Consider the following 16,997-nt stretch of genomic DNA (forward strand, 5'->3'; position numbering starts at 1 on the left):
CTTACACTTTTACTTCGTTGCACTTTCCGCCTTCAGATCTCACTTTGCAATCAATCTTGAAGGGATTGACAACCCCTTTATAGCATTGGGTGCAATCTCTTTTGTGTTTGTGCAGGTACTCAGGAGTTGACGCGATTCTCCTACTGGATTGATACCTTGGTTCTCAAATTGAGGGGAATACTTACTGCTCCTGTGTTGCATCGCCCTTTCCTCTTCAAGCGAAAAACCAACACAAGCTCAAGAGACAACAGAAGATTTCTATCGCCGTAGCAGAGCACATCAGACTTTTTCATGAGTCGGTACAGAGGGAATGCCTTCTCACCGAGACGAGAGATGAACTAACTCAACGCTGCTAGGCAGCCTGTGAGCATGTGGACATCGTGCACACGCACAGGGCTTTTCATTCATATGATGGTGCCGATCTTCTCGGGGTTGACATCGATCCCACGTTCGGAAACGAGGAAACTGAGTAACTTGTCGCCAGGAAATCCGAAGATGCACTTAGCTGGATTCAGCTTGATATCATACTTTCTCAGGTTGGCAAATGTCTTTGCCAAGTTAGTCAGTAGGTCAGAACCATTGCGAGACTTGACCACAATATCATCCATATATGCTTCGACATTCCGACTGATTTTATCAAGCAGGCACTTCTGAATCATATGCATGAAAGTGGCGTCAGCATTCTTCAAACCAAAAGGCATGCTGGTATAGTAGAAACACCCAAAAGGGGTGATGAAGGCCGTTTTTATTTCATCCGGACAAAATAGACGGATATGATGGTAGCCAGAATAGGCATCAAGAAAGGATAAACGCTCACACCCCGCAGTCGAGTCGACAATATGATCAATGCGGGGGAGCGGAAAGTGATCTTTCGGGCAGACCTTATTGATGTTCTTGAAATAGATACACATACGAAGGGACTTGTCCTTCTTGGGGACCATGACGATGTTTGAGAGCCACTCATAGTGGTAAACCTCGCGTACGAACTTCGCGTCCAAGAGTCGAGCCACCTCCTCGCCGATTGCCTTCCTCTTCTCCGCTGCAGACCAACATAAATGCTCTTTAACAAGCTTTGCATTCGGATCCACTCTCAGTCAGTGCTCAGCCAGTTCGCTAGGCACACCCGGCATGTCAGCAGGCTTCCATGCAAAGATGTCCCAGTTCTCACAGAGGAACTGGATGCGCTCGGCTTCCTATTTACTGTCGAGTGTTGTTGAGATGTTGGTCGGGGCAGCATCAGGATCTGTGAGGTGGATGTTCACTTTTTGGACTTCACCTGCCGATTGAAAAGCGGACTCAGAAGCGGGATTCTTGGAGCGCATCTGGTCGGCAGGGTTAGTGTTCTTCCGGTATTCCTCCAGGTCAACCACAACCATGGGTTGATCAACGATCTTAGAACCTTGTTGCAAGCACTCGTCGGCTCTCTGCCGATTGACTGTGACTGTGATGACTTCCTTGGGCCCTGGCATCTTCATCTTGAGGTACACGTAACATGGGCGTGCCATGAAACGCACATAAGTAGGGCAACCAAGGATAGAAACATAGGCACTCTGAAAATCCACATCTTGAAACGTTAATTTCTCCTTGCGAAAGTTCTTGTCTGTGCCGAATACCACATCGAGCGCAATCTGGCCTAGTGACTTGGCCTTCTTCCCAGGGATGACCCCGTGGAACTATGAATTGGTTTCACTCTGCCGGGACATCGGAATGCCCATTCATTTGAGGGTTTCTACATACAGAATGTTCAACCCACTCCCACCAACCATCAAGACCTTGCAAAGACGAACTCCTCCCACAACTGGGTCTACCACCAAAGCTTGTCGACCATGGGTAGCGACGTGAGTAGGGTGATCCGACTGATTGAATGTTTTGGAATTCTGAGACCACTTTAGGTATGAGGGGGTGGTCGGAATTGCCATGTTGACCTCTCTATTTATGACCTTCAATCGCTTCTGCTCTCTACATCAGCAAAAATCATCAGGGTGGCATTGATATTTGGAAAATCTTCCTTATGCTCTTCATCCTCCTTAAGAGTCTTCTCAGTCGATGGAGTATCTTCAACTGTTGGATCAACAGTCTACACTGACGAGTAGTGTGTTTGGGCAATATCAGATTGCCATCTTCATCTTTCTTCATGTGGATTGCACACGGTAAATACAGAACATCTGACTGATTCTTTGACTTTTTTGGGGGAAATTGCCCTTTGGGTTTTCCCTTGAACTTTCCTTGTGCTGCCAGGGTGGCCGCTTCTGCTGGAGTGGAACCATCCGCCTTGCGCTTCTGTTTTCGATTGGAATTGTCGCCAGTATCATTGTCAACTACTTTTCCCTTACCGCTTCGGATGTGGTCTTCTTGTTCATCATTGGTGTATCAGTCAGCAATCTCCATCATTTTTCTCATGGACATGTCATCTGTTCGACCGAACTTCAGAAACATTTTCCACCGTGTGATGAAGGGTGGTCCAACGCTGGATATAATCTCTCAAAGTGTCATTCGGCTTCTGCACGCAATGCAGCAACTCAGACAAACTAGTAGGACGCTTGCACGTGCCCTCAAATGTTTTGATGAACACCCGGACGAGATCCTCCCAGATGCTAGAAGGAGCCAACTGATTCAGCCACGCCCTGGCCAAACCATCCAGCATCAAAGGAAAATGCTTCATGGCGACATTGTCGTTACCTCCACCAATCTGCACTGCCACTCGGTAGTCATCGGGCCATGTTTCAGGCTTAGATTCTCCTATGAATTTACTTATTCCAGCCGCCAACCTGAAGTTGGGGGAATATCAGCAGAACGGATTGCTGTACTAAAGCACTCAGGGCCAGAAACTGTAGTGCCGCTTCCACTCGGACGATCTCTGTCAAAACCATCTCTGTGAGCCCTACCCCTGTCAATTCTCCTCTGCACGAGTACATTTATCGCATCAAACCCAGGACTCCACTCATCATCGAACGGGCGTCCATCGTCGTGGTGCCGGGACACATATGTACCATTCCTCGGAGGAGAATGCACCCGACGGCGGTCATCACGGTCGTAACTGGGAGGAAACTAGTTTCGCCCCTGATCTCTGTGTTGATCCTCTCTGTATCCACCGTCTCTACGACACTGAGGTGACCTTAGACTGTAAATTTAACGAACTGTATCTGCTCTGGGAGAATTACTTTGCAACCTATTGAGCGACCGTGACATAGCTGAGTTTTATTCCTGCGCCGCTTGAAGCAAAGTACGAATCTTCTCTAAGCCTCTACCAACCTATGAGTTTGACGGCTCAATGGAATCTGCTATCTTAGCGGCAGCTGCAACATTTAGTACCGGAGTACGAAATACCTCGATGTTGTTCTGTGGTTCACACGAAAAGAGTTGTCGCTGACTGGAAACCGGAGGACGATGACGGGCGTAGCCACACGACGGCTCTCCAGCTTCACGTTCGCCGCGACCAAACCTAGGCGGGCTCTCCATAGAACCCGCCATGAAAACCTCTGCTGCAGAATTGCAGCTCTCGCACTCGGAAGGGACATCACACTGATGTGACGTCGAGTCGATCACGCCTCAAAGAGGTTCAGCAGGCTCGATTGTCGCAATCTGTGGAGATGGCGGAGATGACGCCTCACGAGCCACCGCGTGTTTCACCCATCGCTGTAGTCGCGAGCAACCGGATCGCTTGTGACGACGAGCAGCGGGGCGAACAGTCGACACCGGACTCGATGGCTGCCGAAAGAGAACGCCGCAGGAACTTGGATGGAAGTGCGTTGCCCCGCAGACCGGGAGCGCCTCGACGTCGAGAGGCGCCTTCTGAAGCCATGCCGAGTCATCGGCAACGAAGACGAGTGCGCCGAAACGGATCTCGCCGCCCAACAACGAATCGCAGCCGGAAGACATGGCAGAGAATGAAAATCGCAAACATGCCGGAAGTCGCTTAGACGCCAGCCCCACGGTGGGTGCCAACTATCGTGGGAATGAACTTGACAGTAGAGGTGTAGGATATGAAACGAGAGGGCAGAGTCCTAGCTACGGCAAGCTTGTATGCAAGATGTATGAGTTCAGACCCCTCTCGTGGAGATAACAGCCCTACGTCTCAGTGCTCGGGAGCTCTTTCAGTGTGGAATGCGTGTTACAGGGGGTGCGAACCCTTGTGCCAGACGGAATGGCTTATATAGAGTCCGCTACTCCTCATCAATACCAGGCGACTAAGGGTTCGATAAATATGACGACCAGTCGAACGCTCGCCTGTCGGCCTTCTTGGAGTGGCTTCTGGTCTTCTGCGTCCACTCGCTTCTGGTTCTTCCGAGTGGAAGTTGATTGTCGAGTGTAGGAGGAAAACCCTTCGAATGATTTCTTACCGAGTGACTCAGATGCTATGGCTATCCAATCGGAGTCTTCCTTGTAGTCTTCAAGTCTTTAATGAGGTGACCTTAGGTAGGGCAAGTAGGTCACGCTTATGACCTTACCCTAGGTACATATCTCCATCACACGGACGCGGAGTCCTCGGCTAGTGCGCGCGAGGTCAGGCTTATGACCCTACGCGAAGTCCGCCGGCCAATGGGCGTGAGGCGGCGCCGGATGCGGAGGAGAGGTCCGCAGGCTGGTGCGCGCGAGGCGCTGCTAGGGGCGAACGCAGAGTCCGCCAGCTGGTGCGTGCGAGGCGCTGCTGGGGCGAACGCAATGTCTGTCGGCTGGTGTGCGCGAAGCGCTACTGGGGCGAACGCAGAGTCCTTCGGCTGGTGCGCGTGAGGCGCTGTCAGTTGCGGACACGGGGTCCGCCGGCTGATGGGCACGAGGCGGTGCCGGGTGCGAACGCGCTGTTCGCCGGCTGATGGGCGCGAAGCGCTGCCGGTTGCCGACACAGGGTCCGCCGGCTGGTGCGCGAGAGGCGCTGTCGGATGCGGACGCGTAGTCCGTTGGCTGATGGGTGCGAGGTGCTGCCAGATGCGGATGCGGTGTCTGTCGGCTGGTGTGCCCGAGGCGCTGCCGGGTGCGGACGCGCGATCCGCGGGCTGATGGGCGCGAAGCGTTGCCGGTTATGGACGCGGGGTCCGTCGACTGGTGCACGCATGACGCTGCCGGGTGGGGACGCATGGTTCGCCGGCTGATGAACGCGAAGTGCTGCCGGATGCGGACACAGAGTCCGCCGACAAGTGCGCGTGAGGTGCTGCCGGGTGCGGAAGGGGTTGTGCCGGAAGGATTTGGCGCCTCCCGAGACGCCCTCATTTGGGGCCGCCCCCGAGTCGCCCTCATTCTAAAGCAATTGCAACACCGTGCATTAATAAAGTCCTTGTACCAGCAGTGATGCAACGATTAGCATGACCGGGTCCTAGCCAATGATTCAGTGGCATTTGAGTAGACTTAGTTCCTCAGTTGCCACCGTATGCAACTTGCAGACCGTTCCTTCAATTTTCGTGGGTACACGGAGTTGCTGTCGGTCTTTCTCTCTCATGATTGAAAATGCAAGCGTGTTAATAGACCCGCGTCTTTGACATTTCCTCGAATGAAAGAACGTAAAAAAGAAGACGTGGACTGACCAATTCGGGTTGGAAACTATGGTATAATTACAATTGCAAAGAATTCTTTCGACCAGTAGGAGTAGAATGAGTAGATTAAACACAGCGTAGGAATATACTCCGACGAGTACGACTAATTCCCAACCAATATGGAGGTTGCAGAGTTGACTTCAGATCATATATAAACGACTTGGAACGAGGCATGTCTCTCATAACTTCAGAAAGCGTCTTGCTCTCTGCACACTGAAGAGTCCGCGTCGACCCCAAGATCCAATAGTACGGAAGATAGCTCACACCATGTCTTCCAAGGTAATGGACGACCATATTCTTCGTTCTGCTTCTCTGTCTTTTGAGGGACCATGAAAATATTTGTACTGAATATATGTTTTCACTTTTGAATGCCCTGCAGAAGATTGTGATCAGAGCCGATCTCATCGGCAAGAAGTGCACGAGTGGGATCCTCTCAATTGTTTCCAAGCTCGAGGGTATACATCTCTCTGACTCTCTTCCTCCCTGTCTATCTTGCACCCCTTGCTGCTTCTCTTTACCGAATGTATGTGACCCTCCAGGGATCAAGTCCATGGTCGTGGACGAGGACAAATGCACGCTGACGGTGGTCGGCACCGTGGACCCGGTGTGCGTCGTGCACCAGCTGAGGAAGTCGTGCTTCGCCGCGTCCATCGTCAGCGTGGAGGACGACAAGCCCAAGGAGAAGAAGAGCCCCTGTCAGGAGGCCTGCGAGAAGGCCTGGAAGGACAGGTACGAGAAGGTCTGCAAGGAGAAGTGCGAGAAGGCTTGCAAGGAGCCATGCTGCGACGACTGCGGCGGGAAGGGAACTCCGTATGGCGGCTACGGGTACCGCTGCACGCGGGGCTGCTACTCCAGCCCCTGCGGCCTCCCCAGCTGCCACTATTACAGCAACGGCTACGGCTACGCCTACGGCGTGCGCGCGCCGCACCTGGGATACACCTGGTACGAGTAGAGGTCGCCCGGAACCGGAGGATGATGCGCCATGCGCGGCCCAGGTGGAGCACTGTCCTAGCGCGGATGTACCTGTACTCGTTACGATTTTACCGTGTGTGTGCGTGAGCGCGCCCTGTGTGTTTAGTACACGGAGAGAGTATTTTATTTCATACGCATTTGTTTTGTGTACAGCGGTGATGCCCTTGGTTACTTCAGTCTTTCAAGTACTCAGCAGTCGGCACTTTTTAATTGTTTCTCAGTCCAGCATCCGTGCAGTCGTGCGCGCGCCCTGTGTGTTTAGTACACGGACTCAGTACTTTCTTTCACGAGAAAGGTGTCGTAGCTTCCGGGTGCGTAGTCACCTTCTATGAACAGTAAAATTAAAAGAAAGTAGAAAATAAAATTAAAAAATCTAAAACTTTACCGCATCAACGAGATCAAACTTTGTAGATTCCTATAAATTTTCATGTCAAAATATCATGTAAAAAAAGATGTACAAACAAGTTTCATGTTATAGCTAAAAAGTGCTCAAAACTTCAAGCATTGAAATATTTTCCCTGTGTAAAGCTTCCCGAATAGTTTTTTGACATGAAAACATGCAAACACCTACAAACTTTCATCATCTTTGATGCTGCAAAGTTTCAGAATTTTTCTTATTTTATTTTCTATTTCTTTTAACTTTACTGTTCATAAAGAGTGCTTAGGCATCCGGGAGCTGAAAATCCACTCTCTATTTTCATATGCTTTGTGTCGCCATTGTTAGCATTTGTTTTGTGTACAGCGGTGATGCACTTGGTTACTTCAGTCTTCCAAGTACCCAGCAGTTGGAACTTTTTAATTGTTTCTCAGTCCAGCGTCCAAGCATCCGTTTGTTTGTTTGTTTGTTGAGATTCGTGTAATTTGGTGATTTTTTGTTCTTCTCATTTGATCGTGGCAACGGTGGTTGTTGTCAAGTAAATTGCGAGCATGGCAAATGCATATATGCATTTCATATCCATACCTAAACATACCAACACGTACAGTACATAGAATTGAAATATCTATGAACATAGCATATATAACTAGCACGAAAACGAGTAAATGAGGAATGAACAAATCATACCCTCGGGCTGGTCAGGCCAACGCGGCGTCGGCGACAACATCAGCGGTGTCGTTCGTAGCCTTCTTCTTGACGGCGGTGACAGCGACTATGGTGTCGATGAGGGGGAGTAGTCGAAGCAGAGGAGGGCGAAGACGTGGACGGATCGGGAGTAGTCGTGCCGAGGCGCTCCCCAAAAACATTATTGCCATTCTCCCGGGCAGGATCTCGAACGGGGTTCCGGAGGCACCTGCTCTCCCAACCGATTTTTTTTTCAAAACTACTACCAATTTTCTAACAAATTAAAAAAGCACCTGTCGGAAAAAATAAAAGACAAAAGTAACACCCCGTCGGTCAGGTGGAGGCCGAAGTGGTGCATGTCGGCCAGCCGGAGGCCGAAGAGGGCACGTCGGCCTCCAGGAGGCCGAAGAGCCTGCCGTCGGTCAGGTGGAGGCCCAAGAGCTCCGGTCGGCCACCAGGAGGCCGAAGAGCCCCTGGATAAGTGCCTCCCCCATCCTTTCTCCTCTGACCCCTCGTTTCGCCCTCCCCGTCATCCAGTCTCCCCAGCTCCATCTCCCACTCCCGTTGCTCTCTGGTGCTTCCACCCCGCACCGATCTCTTCGTTCGTCCATCCCCCGACCAACCATGCACGGAGTCGTCGAGATGGGATCGTTGAAAACAGCACACTCAGAGGAAGAAAGATGAAGGCTAGGGTTATACAGAGAGGGAGAGAGTGAACACATTAGGTTTATCTCCATAGGTAGCACCTCCTTATATAGGCGGTTTTGAAAAATCATTTTCTACAATGTAAAAAAATCTGAAACTTTTTGCACACACACACAAACATGTATATTATGTATGTGCAAAATTTTAAATCATTTTACTTTCATACGAGGCATACAAAAAAATGACAAATATGTATTTATAAATGGGCTTCTTTTTTTGTTATTGGGCCAAAATTTTGTTATTTTTTTACATCTTACAAATTACATTTTTCAAAACGAAATTTCACTAATTCGTACTGAATATATAGAAGTTTCCACAGAATTATTTTTGATTTTTTTAAAAAAACTTTTAAATATTTTTATTTATTTTTATTTTCCAAAAAAAGGGCAACAAGGTGCCCGGGCACACATGATGCTAAACTTTTCACCACTTGGCGCACACCCACATGGGCCATCGAGATTAATTAGGGATTATTGTCTTATATGGGCCTAAATCCATTTATAATCCAACAATCTCTCACCATATCTCGAGGCACATAAGTTTGTCAACTATTCCAAACAATGTTTGATATACCAAAATTTTGAGTCAAGACTGTTGAGTTGAACTTACACTTAGAGCAACACGATTAGACTTCTTCACAACTGAACAATGGATTATGTCTTGAATTGTTATTTAGCGTGAAAAAGTTTTGCCTATAGTCAGCTGATTAGTCATCAGTATTCGGGTTCACATAGGTGTGTTCCTCCAAAGATTGCTTTGTAGGTTAGCATCTTGCTTGCACAAGCTTTGAACACATTAAGACAAAGCCAACATGCCATACAGATTACGAGAGTATTGCGTCTCCAACAAACTGGCTTAGTAAGGATACTCTCCTCACTTGATTGTTGGATTGCTTTCCTAGGTATTAATTCACGGGATCTACGATAACATATCTTGGGTTACCCCCATGGAAAATTACGTGGGTCTCATGCCCATCTCACTTGATGAATTTTCTATCACAATATGTGATAGCCCTTTCGTAAAGGGGTCTCCTAGGTTCTTGGTCGTCTGGATATAAACCAACGCTGTTACTCTGGAGTTTCTTGAATACCTAACAGATTTCAATCTTCTTCTTATATGCTTTGTGGATTGCATATTGTCCTTTGGACTCTTAGCTTTGGCAATCACCGTTTGATTGTCACAGTTTGTAAGTATAAAGGGGACGGTCTTATCAGCCACTGGTGAGGGAGTCCGGGATTAAGGGTTCCCCGGGCCACCGACCTATATCTACGGAGCGGACTTATGAGCTACTTAGGGCAGCCGATGACATATACAAGGAAGATTCCAAAAGACTTGGTGATCAAAACAAGGACTCCTCTATACCGACGTAGCCGACTAGGACTCTTGTTATCCTAGGCCTATGGTGCATTATATAAACCGAGGTCGGGCTAGCCAATAGACAATCTCATGTTCGTATGATCATTACTCGTAGGGGTAGGATCTCGAGGTAGATGAACCATGTACTCGATACTTCATCATCAATATAAACAAGACGAGGATGTAAGGTTTTACCTCCATGAAGAGGGCCTGAACCTAGGTAAATATTGTCTCCTTCGTCTCCTGCAACCCATCGATCGAAGGTCCATAGTTCGGGACCCCCTACCCGAGATCCACCAGTTTTCACATCGACATTGGTGCTTTCATTGAGAGTTTGTTGTGTGATCGGCACAAGGATTCATGGTTCATCTGTAGATTGATTGCAGTTTTTCTGAACAATGAATTTATGTTCGTTGTCCCCGTTTCCTCGGGCGTCTCTTTGATGACTGCTTTGGTGCAATTCTGCGGAATTGTATCTAAAACAACCCTGCAAAATTTCATCGCTTTCCAATGGAGAAATCTCCGGTGATCTCCGATATACCAGAGCCCTTTCGAATCTGGACAAGTATCTGAATGAGTTTGTGTGAGGGATCCACTATCCTGCTCGGGACATCCGTTGGAAAATCCCACCGTTCACCGGCTACGGAATTTCTACAAGAATCACCCCCAAAATTTCACACCAATCTGACTGTACAAACTCCGGCAAACATCGGATGAGTTCAACGAATTTTGGATCTGTTTTCTTTGCGAAAAAGAATCCAACCCGAGTTCATCTTTCTTCATGAACGGGGTTTTGGACATCCTTTTTGAAGGAATTTTTTAAGGTATTATGTGTTGTTCTAAAACACATGCCAATAAATTTGGAGCCTTTTCCAAGGCAATTTTCACCAATGCGTCGGTTTCAAACCGTCCCGATAATGTTGCTCCACGACTTATGAGCTATGCCGGCATGGAATGCGCCGTCGCTCTATTGAGCCAACAACAACCATCTCGGATGATCACCTCGGTCAACCAATCAATAGTTCAGCATGGCGAGGGACGAATACTCATTAATAGAACCTCGTAACCCACGGGTTGCACGGGACGGACGCTCTGTTGCTTCATCAAGCCAACATTGACCGCGTCACATATTTTGACATGGGTCAGGATCACCGCGCAGTCACTTCAAGCCATTGTCCGCTACGCCAGTCTGCTTCAACACATCAGCTGGCATGGGGGCTCTAGCTTCTCTTTACCGATATACTCCATCACCTCGGTTAGACCGGGGGCTTCTACATCTCTTCATCAACCTATTCCGCGGACTTCGGCGTCACCACCAGACTGACTTAATCACCTCGGTTGGACTGGAGGGCTTCGCCTCGCCACATCGATCATGCCGCATTGCGACTTCATCAAGCCAAACTCTTCGCTCGGGAACCTCAGTGCTCAGGCTATATTTTTCTAACTATTTACTTCACTTAAGTTAATAAAGTAGAGAATTTTTATTATTATTTGATATTAACTTTGACTTGCACTATTTTATGTGCACAGTTGATCGGCTTCGACCGTGTTAGACATTCACCATGGCACATCTACGTCTTCGTCATGCCTCCGACAACTGAATTGCGTTGTCGACATGGTCGACTTACGTATGGGCTTCGTCGTCGCATTGCTGAACTACTATGTCTCCTCGGCTGGACCTCGCGTTTCTCCTCGGCCCTTCCGAAGTGTTGTGTTGTCACTTTATCATCTCGAGCTCTTCGTCGGCTACCTCATGATGAGCTGGGGGCGTGACCTTGACCCTCCACAAGCTCGGCCCTGATCATCAACACCGAGCACATTAGCGAGCTAAGTCCCTCTCATGCTTAACCTTTTTTCAATTCTTAATTTCAGTGCATTTCAGCTAAGCATTATATTTGCGTTAAACACAAAAGTTGGTTGTTAAAAACTTAGCTTGTTAAGAGCATTGTTTTTAAAAACACTTCCTTTATCCATATTACCTCGGAGCTCTTAAATTTATATAAGCCGTTTTATAATAAATGTTTTATTCTTGGTCGTTGCAAAGCCTTTTTTACTACTCCTTTTTCCGACATGAGTGTTTGGTCAATAGCCGGGTAGCCCGGTTTCTCTCTAAAGCCGCTTCAGTTTAGTTCTATGAATAGGCCTCGGACAAACACTCCACCCACGGGATATGGAAGTTGAAACCAAAGGATGACCCGCTTGAAGTCTGACAGATCAGATCTATCATGTTAAAGCATGACCCAAGCACATATTAATTTCAAGACCAATTTTCAGATTGGCACCAAATAACTTGATTTAGTTTGGAACGTAATCTTTTTGCTAAAAAAATTTGGTATTGCCGAGCATATGACACATTTAACCTATTTATATGTTTTTTCTTTCACGAGGCAGGACATCCTCTTGTTCGAGGTGTTCTGCATGATGATTCTGCTTGGAGGATTTATTTTCTGACCTATAGTTCGACATCTTCCCTGTCGAGCTCCACCTCAGTGTTGTCAAAACACACTTAGTGGATGAAATAGTTCCCGAAGAGATACGATCCTATGGTCGGCCATGTTTCCCAACACAAGTCTCGGGGGCTACTGGTTATACAGCTCGTCAGAGAATAAATTACACCAACCAGAAATTCTTTTCCGACCCGCAGTTCGGCATCTTCCCTGCCGACCTACACCACAACGTTGTTAAAATGTACACGTCAAGTGCAATATAGTTTCTAAGGAGATTCGATCCTCAGGTCGGGCGGTCGCACCCAACCTGAGTCTCGGGGGCTACTGTGCACCGCGTTTTTATTCCTAAAGTATGCTACCGAGTAAGGAATTGATCCTGAGGCTGATTTCGCAAATCGACCTGTGTCTCGGGGGCTACTGGGATCATCGGTTTTATTTTTACCCTTCTGGTGCATCTCGGGTTTTAGACCACACACACCTTGAGGGCTAGTGGCTATGATGAGGTCATCAACACCATTGTTACACCCACAACCCCAACTACTATACATACTGGTCCAGTTACTAGAGCTCGCGCACGCCAATTGAATTACCAGGTACTTTCGTTTCTTGGAAATACTTCTAATGTTCATGAACATATGATGCTGGCTATGTTAGATACTTTTGTTTTACTCATGAATGAAGGACCTAGCATATACAAGAAGGATATCCGTTGGAGAGGGATCAACCATGGAAAAGAAGGTGCACGCGCGGGGAAGAACAATGGAGCTTCCACTGGTGACTTTCGCACTTTAAAGCCACCATAAGGAGAGCATGAAGGCTTGGATGAAATATTCAAGACGCCACTTTATAAATTTCGTCCATAGGCTATTATAGGTGTTGCGCCACCTTATTTTTGGGCCAGGCTCATGTAATTTCAAAATACCATAATATAGGCTGTTTTTATAGACCGTATGTGTGGGGAAACCGAGTTTAGGGCTGTTTTCGGACCCCTCCTCCAAGGGTCAAGAAATTGCCTCTCTGTTCCCTCATATATACAGCTCTTAGGGCACCGTTTAGACTTGGGTTTTGTTTAGATTACAAGTTTGCCATAGCTGGAACTTCGCGTTCTTTGTTTGTGTTCTACGACCAGACAAAGGTGTCACATAACCCCACCTTCATCAATAAAGCTTTCCTCTTATATTCGCAATATCTTGATTGCAATCTTAGTTTCTTGCTTGTTCTTCATTTGCTTGCAAGAAACAGACCTTCGTAGTCAGGTTGATCATGCTCCGGCGTGGTCAATAACCTCTCGGAGTTGGTTTAGCAATTGCTAAGGCGCGACGTCCTCACACGTTCGTAGTCGTATCGTCTAAGTTGACTCCACCAAAACGATACCCACGATCTCATCGAAATACAGGGACAACTTCACCTCTATCAAGTGGTATCAGATTTCCAGGTTGCTCGGTGAGATTTTACCTGTTTTCGTAGTAGGTCTCATGTGTTCTTCATACCTATAGTCCAGGAAAAAGCCATAAAAAAATTAGGGTTAGATCATCATATCGGAACCACTCTGAGCCTTTGCATAGTCTTTTTAGTAGTTTGCTTAGTTGAATTTGCGGTTACATCGGCGTGTCAAGTTGTTGGTCTTAGTGTCTAGTCCTTTAGAGTTACGAGTTGTGTTCATAGGTTGTCACGCCGCCACCGCATCGTCTTTCATCGCTGCCAAATACCACCTCCACGCTACCATCATCGCTGCTGCCATATACCACCACCACGCCACCATTATCCTCGCTGCCATATACCACCACCATATACCCACCACAATCCTAGTCAGCATTCTTTTCATCTTAGGTTAATTTCGAGATCTGTTTGATTTCGGTTTCGCCTTTCCTTACGTGAGTAGGTTTCAAAAAAAAGAGTCTAGCACACTTTGCAGAGCACTTTTTAGGGCTAAAATTTGAGGGGTGAAAAAATCCCTGTCGTTTTGTTAGGCTTTTTAGAGAGTTTTGAGACACTCGCCATCATAGTGATTTTTGTCGCAATTTTTGGTCGTGCACCCCTAAATTGCTAGAAAAAAAAATTGTAATTTTTTTTCGTGCCTATCCTGTTTTTGTCCTTGGGAAGAGTTTTGAGACACTTGCCATTATAGTGATTTTCTGAAGAAAAAAAATTAGAGTGGCTCTTCCCTTGATTACGTGTCGTTGTGACTTTTGTTGGTGTTCTAGGCTCGTGTCTCTAGTACGCTCTAGCCTAGGACCAGCACGATACCGTCGTTGAGCGTCTTTTCAATTTTGCATCTCTGAACTAATTATTGTTGATCCTTTTTGCTACCACATACATCTACATCATGTGTTTGACACCACCTGACAATCGCTCTATCCAAGCTTTGAGAGTTTTGACTACACCGGTTGTCGATTGCCACCTGCTGGTGGGTAAGAATTGGTAAGAAATTGATATTTGCTTGACGGATTTGTGACACACCACCACCACCACTACCTAGTAGTCTATAGGTTAATATTCTTTTGTGTTCCTATTGCTGCAAACCATGCCAGGATCACACGACAAGGAGATCGACTGGGAGAAACCTACCAACTGGGAGCTCCATAATAAATTTCAGCAAATGATGTCTGTCGAGGTACAAGATTTCGTTACCACCTTTGGAGAGGCCATGGACAAGCTCAAAGGTATGGAGAAGAAATTCGACACCAAGATGAACGCCAAGTTCAATGAGGTGCTTGCCTATTTACCACCACCAGCTGCAGCTACTGTCCCTCTTCAACCACAACAACAACAACAGCTCCGAGCGCGACACGTGCTTGTCGTCCAAGTGCAGAATTTTGGTGTTGTTGCTCCTACCGCTACTGCTGGTCCTGCTGCTCATCCTCCTGCTGCTACTACCGAGGTTTCTATGGCTGAACAGAATGAGGATTATGATGGTGATTATGATGGTGACTACGATGATGAGCGAAAGGTTGCTCCAGTTCAGCCTCAGGAACAACAACCACCCCGACAAGCCGTCGATCATTCACATGGATACAATCGCAATGGTAGGGATGCACCACATCCCGAGGTACGGGATCATGACCATATCCCTAAACTTAAATTGAATATTCCTACATTTGATGGTCGATATGTTCCTGATATATATCTTACTTGGGAGTTAGAAACAGAGCAACGTTTTACATGCTTGGAATTTCCTGAAGATAGACGTGTTGCTGCTACCGTTTGTTCTTTCACTAGTTTTGCTTGTGTTTGGTTGTCTGAATATTGTCGAATACATCATGATAATATTCCAACTACTTGGGCTGCTTTGAAAACTTTTATGTATACTCATTGGGTTCCACCATATTATCAACGTGAATTACTTCAAAACTTGCAGCGTTTAAGACATGGTAAAAAAGTTTGTAGAAGAATATTATGAGGAATTAGAAACTGGAATGATTAGATGTGGTATTGTTGAGGACAATGAAGCTATGCTTGCACGTTTTATGGGTGGATTAAATAGAGATATTCAGAATATTCTAGAATATAAGGATTATAACACTATCACTCGTTTATTCCATCTTGCTTGCAAAGCTGAACGTGAAGTGCAGGATCGACACGCATTGGCGAGAACTAACTTTTCTGCAGGTGGCACTTCCTCATGGACGCGACGAACCACGTCAACTTCCACACGTCCTCCTGCATTTGCACCGCCTGCTTCAGCCACCAATTCCACCAGAGATACGAGGATACATGCCCCTGCACCACCCTTCGCCAAGAGCACACCTTCCGGGCCCGCATAGAGCTCTTCTTCATCCATGGCATCTACAGGGCAAACACATGAGGTTATTTGTTGTCGTTGCAAGGGTGGAGGTTATTATGCGAGAGAGTGCTCATCCAAGCGTGTGATGATTATTACTGAGGATGGTGGATATGACTCCGCTACTGATTATGACGAGGAGACTCTAGCTCTTATTGCACGTGAAGAACAGGGTGTAGATGATACTGAGAAAGAGACACAATACATGGTTGCTGACTACACTGACAGGTATGAAAGTTTAGTTGCTCAACTTGTTTTAAACGTGCAGGTAACACAGGCTGAATAAAATCAGAGGCACAACTTGTTCCATACTAAGGGAGTGATAAAGGAACGTTATGTTCACGTAATCATCGATGGAGGGAGTTGCAACAACTTAGCGAGCATGGAGATGGTGGAGAAGCTGTCTCTCACTACCAGACCACATCCTCATCCTTATTATATCCAGTGGTTCAACAACAGTGGCAAGGTTAAGGTAACACGTATTGTTCGTGTGCATTTTAGCATTACTACATCTTCTGATTTTGTTGATTGTGATGTGGTACCCATGCAAGCATGCTCCGTTTTACTTGGTAGACCATGGCAATTTGATAAAAAATTATGTACACCATGGTAGAACAAATCAGTATACTCTTAGTCATAAGGATCAAAATATAACTTTGCTTCCTATGTCTCCTGAACATATTATGAAAGATGACATTGCTAGAGCTAGTAAAGCAAAACAGGACATACATAAGAGTGAAAATCAGATTGTAGCAAAGGAATTTGAGCAACACAATAAGCCTACTAAATCATCATCTAGTGTTGCCTCTGAAATAAAACTGAAGAGTGGTTGTTTACTTGCCACTAAATATGATATTACTGATTTGGAAATCACTGCATCTATTTGCTATGCTTTCGTATGCAAAGAGGTATTATTTTCATTTGAGGTCATGCCACCCTCTATGCCTCCTGCTGTCATTAACATTTTGCAGGAGTTCACTGACGTCTTTCCACAAGATGTGCCACTGAGATTACCACCTATTCCAGGGATTGAGCATCAGATTGACTTAATTCCCGGTGCATCGCTACCCAGCCATGCACCATACCGTACCAATCCAGAGGAGACGAAGGAGATTATGCGTCAAGTACAGGAACTGCTCGACAAAGGT

The 16,997-nt window shown here is 46.7% G+C and overlaps 1 protein-coding gene across 2 annotated transcripts; it reads left to right on the forward strand.

Annotated features, from left to right (window-relative positions):
* Positions 1 to 5,700: 5,700 nt before the first annotated feature.
* LOC123396936 (heavy metal-associated isoprenylated plant protein 43-like) lies at positions 5,701 to 6,710 on the forward strand. 2 transcript variants are annotated; one of them, XM_045091694.1, is made up of 3 exons: positions 5,701 to 5,807; positions 5,908 to 5,983; positions 6,068 to 6,710. In XM_045091694.1, exons 1-3 carry the CDS (start codon positions 5,796 to 5,798, stop codon positions 6,478 to 6,480), a joined length of 501 nt encoding a protein of 166 aa, XP_044947629.1. In that variant the 5' UTR covers positions 5,701 to 5,795; the 3' UTR covers positions 6,481 to 6,710. The 2 variants fall into 2 exon arrangements, with proteins under 2 accessions (XP_044947629.1, XP_044947630.1); XM_045091695.1 differs by having other exon boundaries at positions 5,711 to 5,807; positions 5,911 to 5,983.
* The last annotated feature ends 10,287 nt before the right edge of the window (positions 6,711 to 16,997 follow it).

Source organism: Hordeum vulgare, chromosome 5H (genome assembly GCF_904849725.1).
Source record: "Hordeum vulgare subsp. vulgare chromosome 5H, MorexV3_pseudomolecules_assembly, whole genome shotgun sequence".
Classification (NCBI taxonomy): domain Eukaryota; kingdom Viridiplantae; phylum Streptophyta; class Magnoliopsida; order Poales; family Poaceae; genus Hordeum; species Hordeum vulgare.

What these genes read in the sequence shown, in the direction of transcription:
- LOC123396936 (XM_045091694.1), top strand. An exon ending in AATTGTTTCCAAGCTCGAGG is followed by an intron (nt 5,984 to 6,067) that starts GTATACATCTCT and finishes GTGACCCTCCAG; the next exon opens with GGATCAAGTCCATGGTCGTG.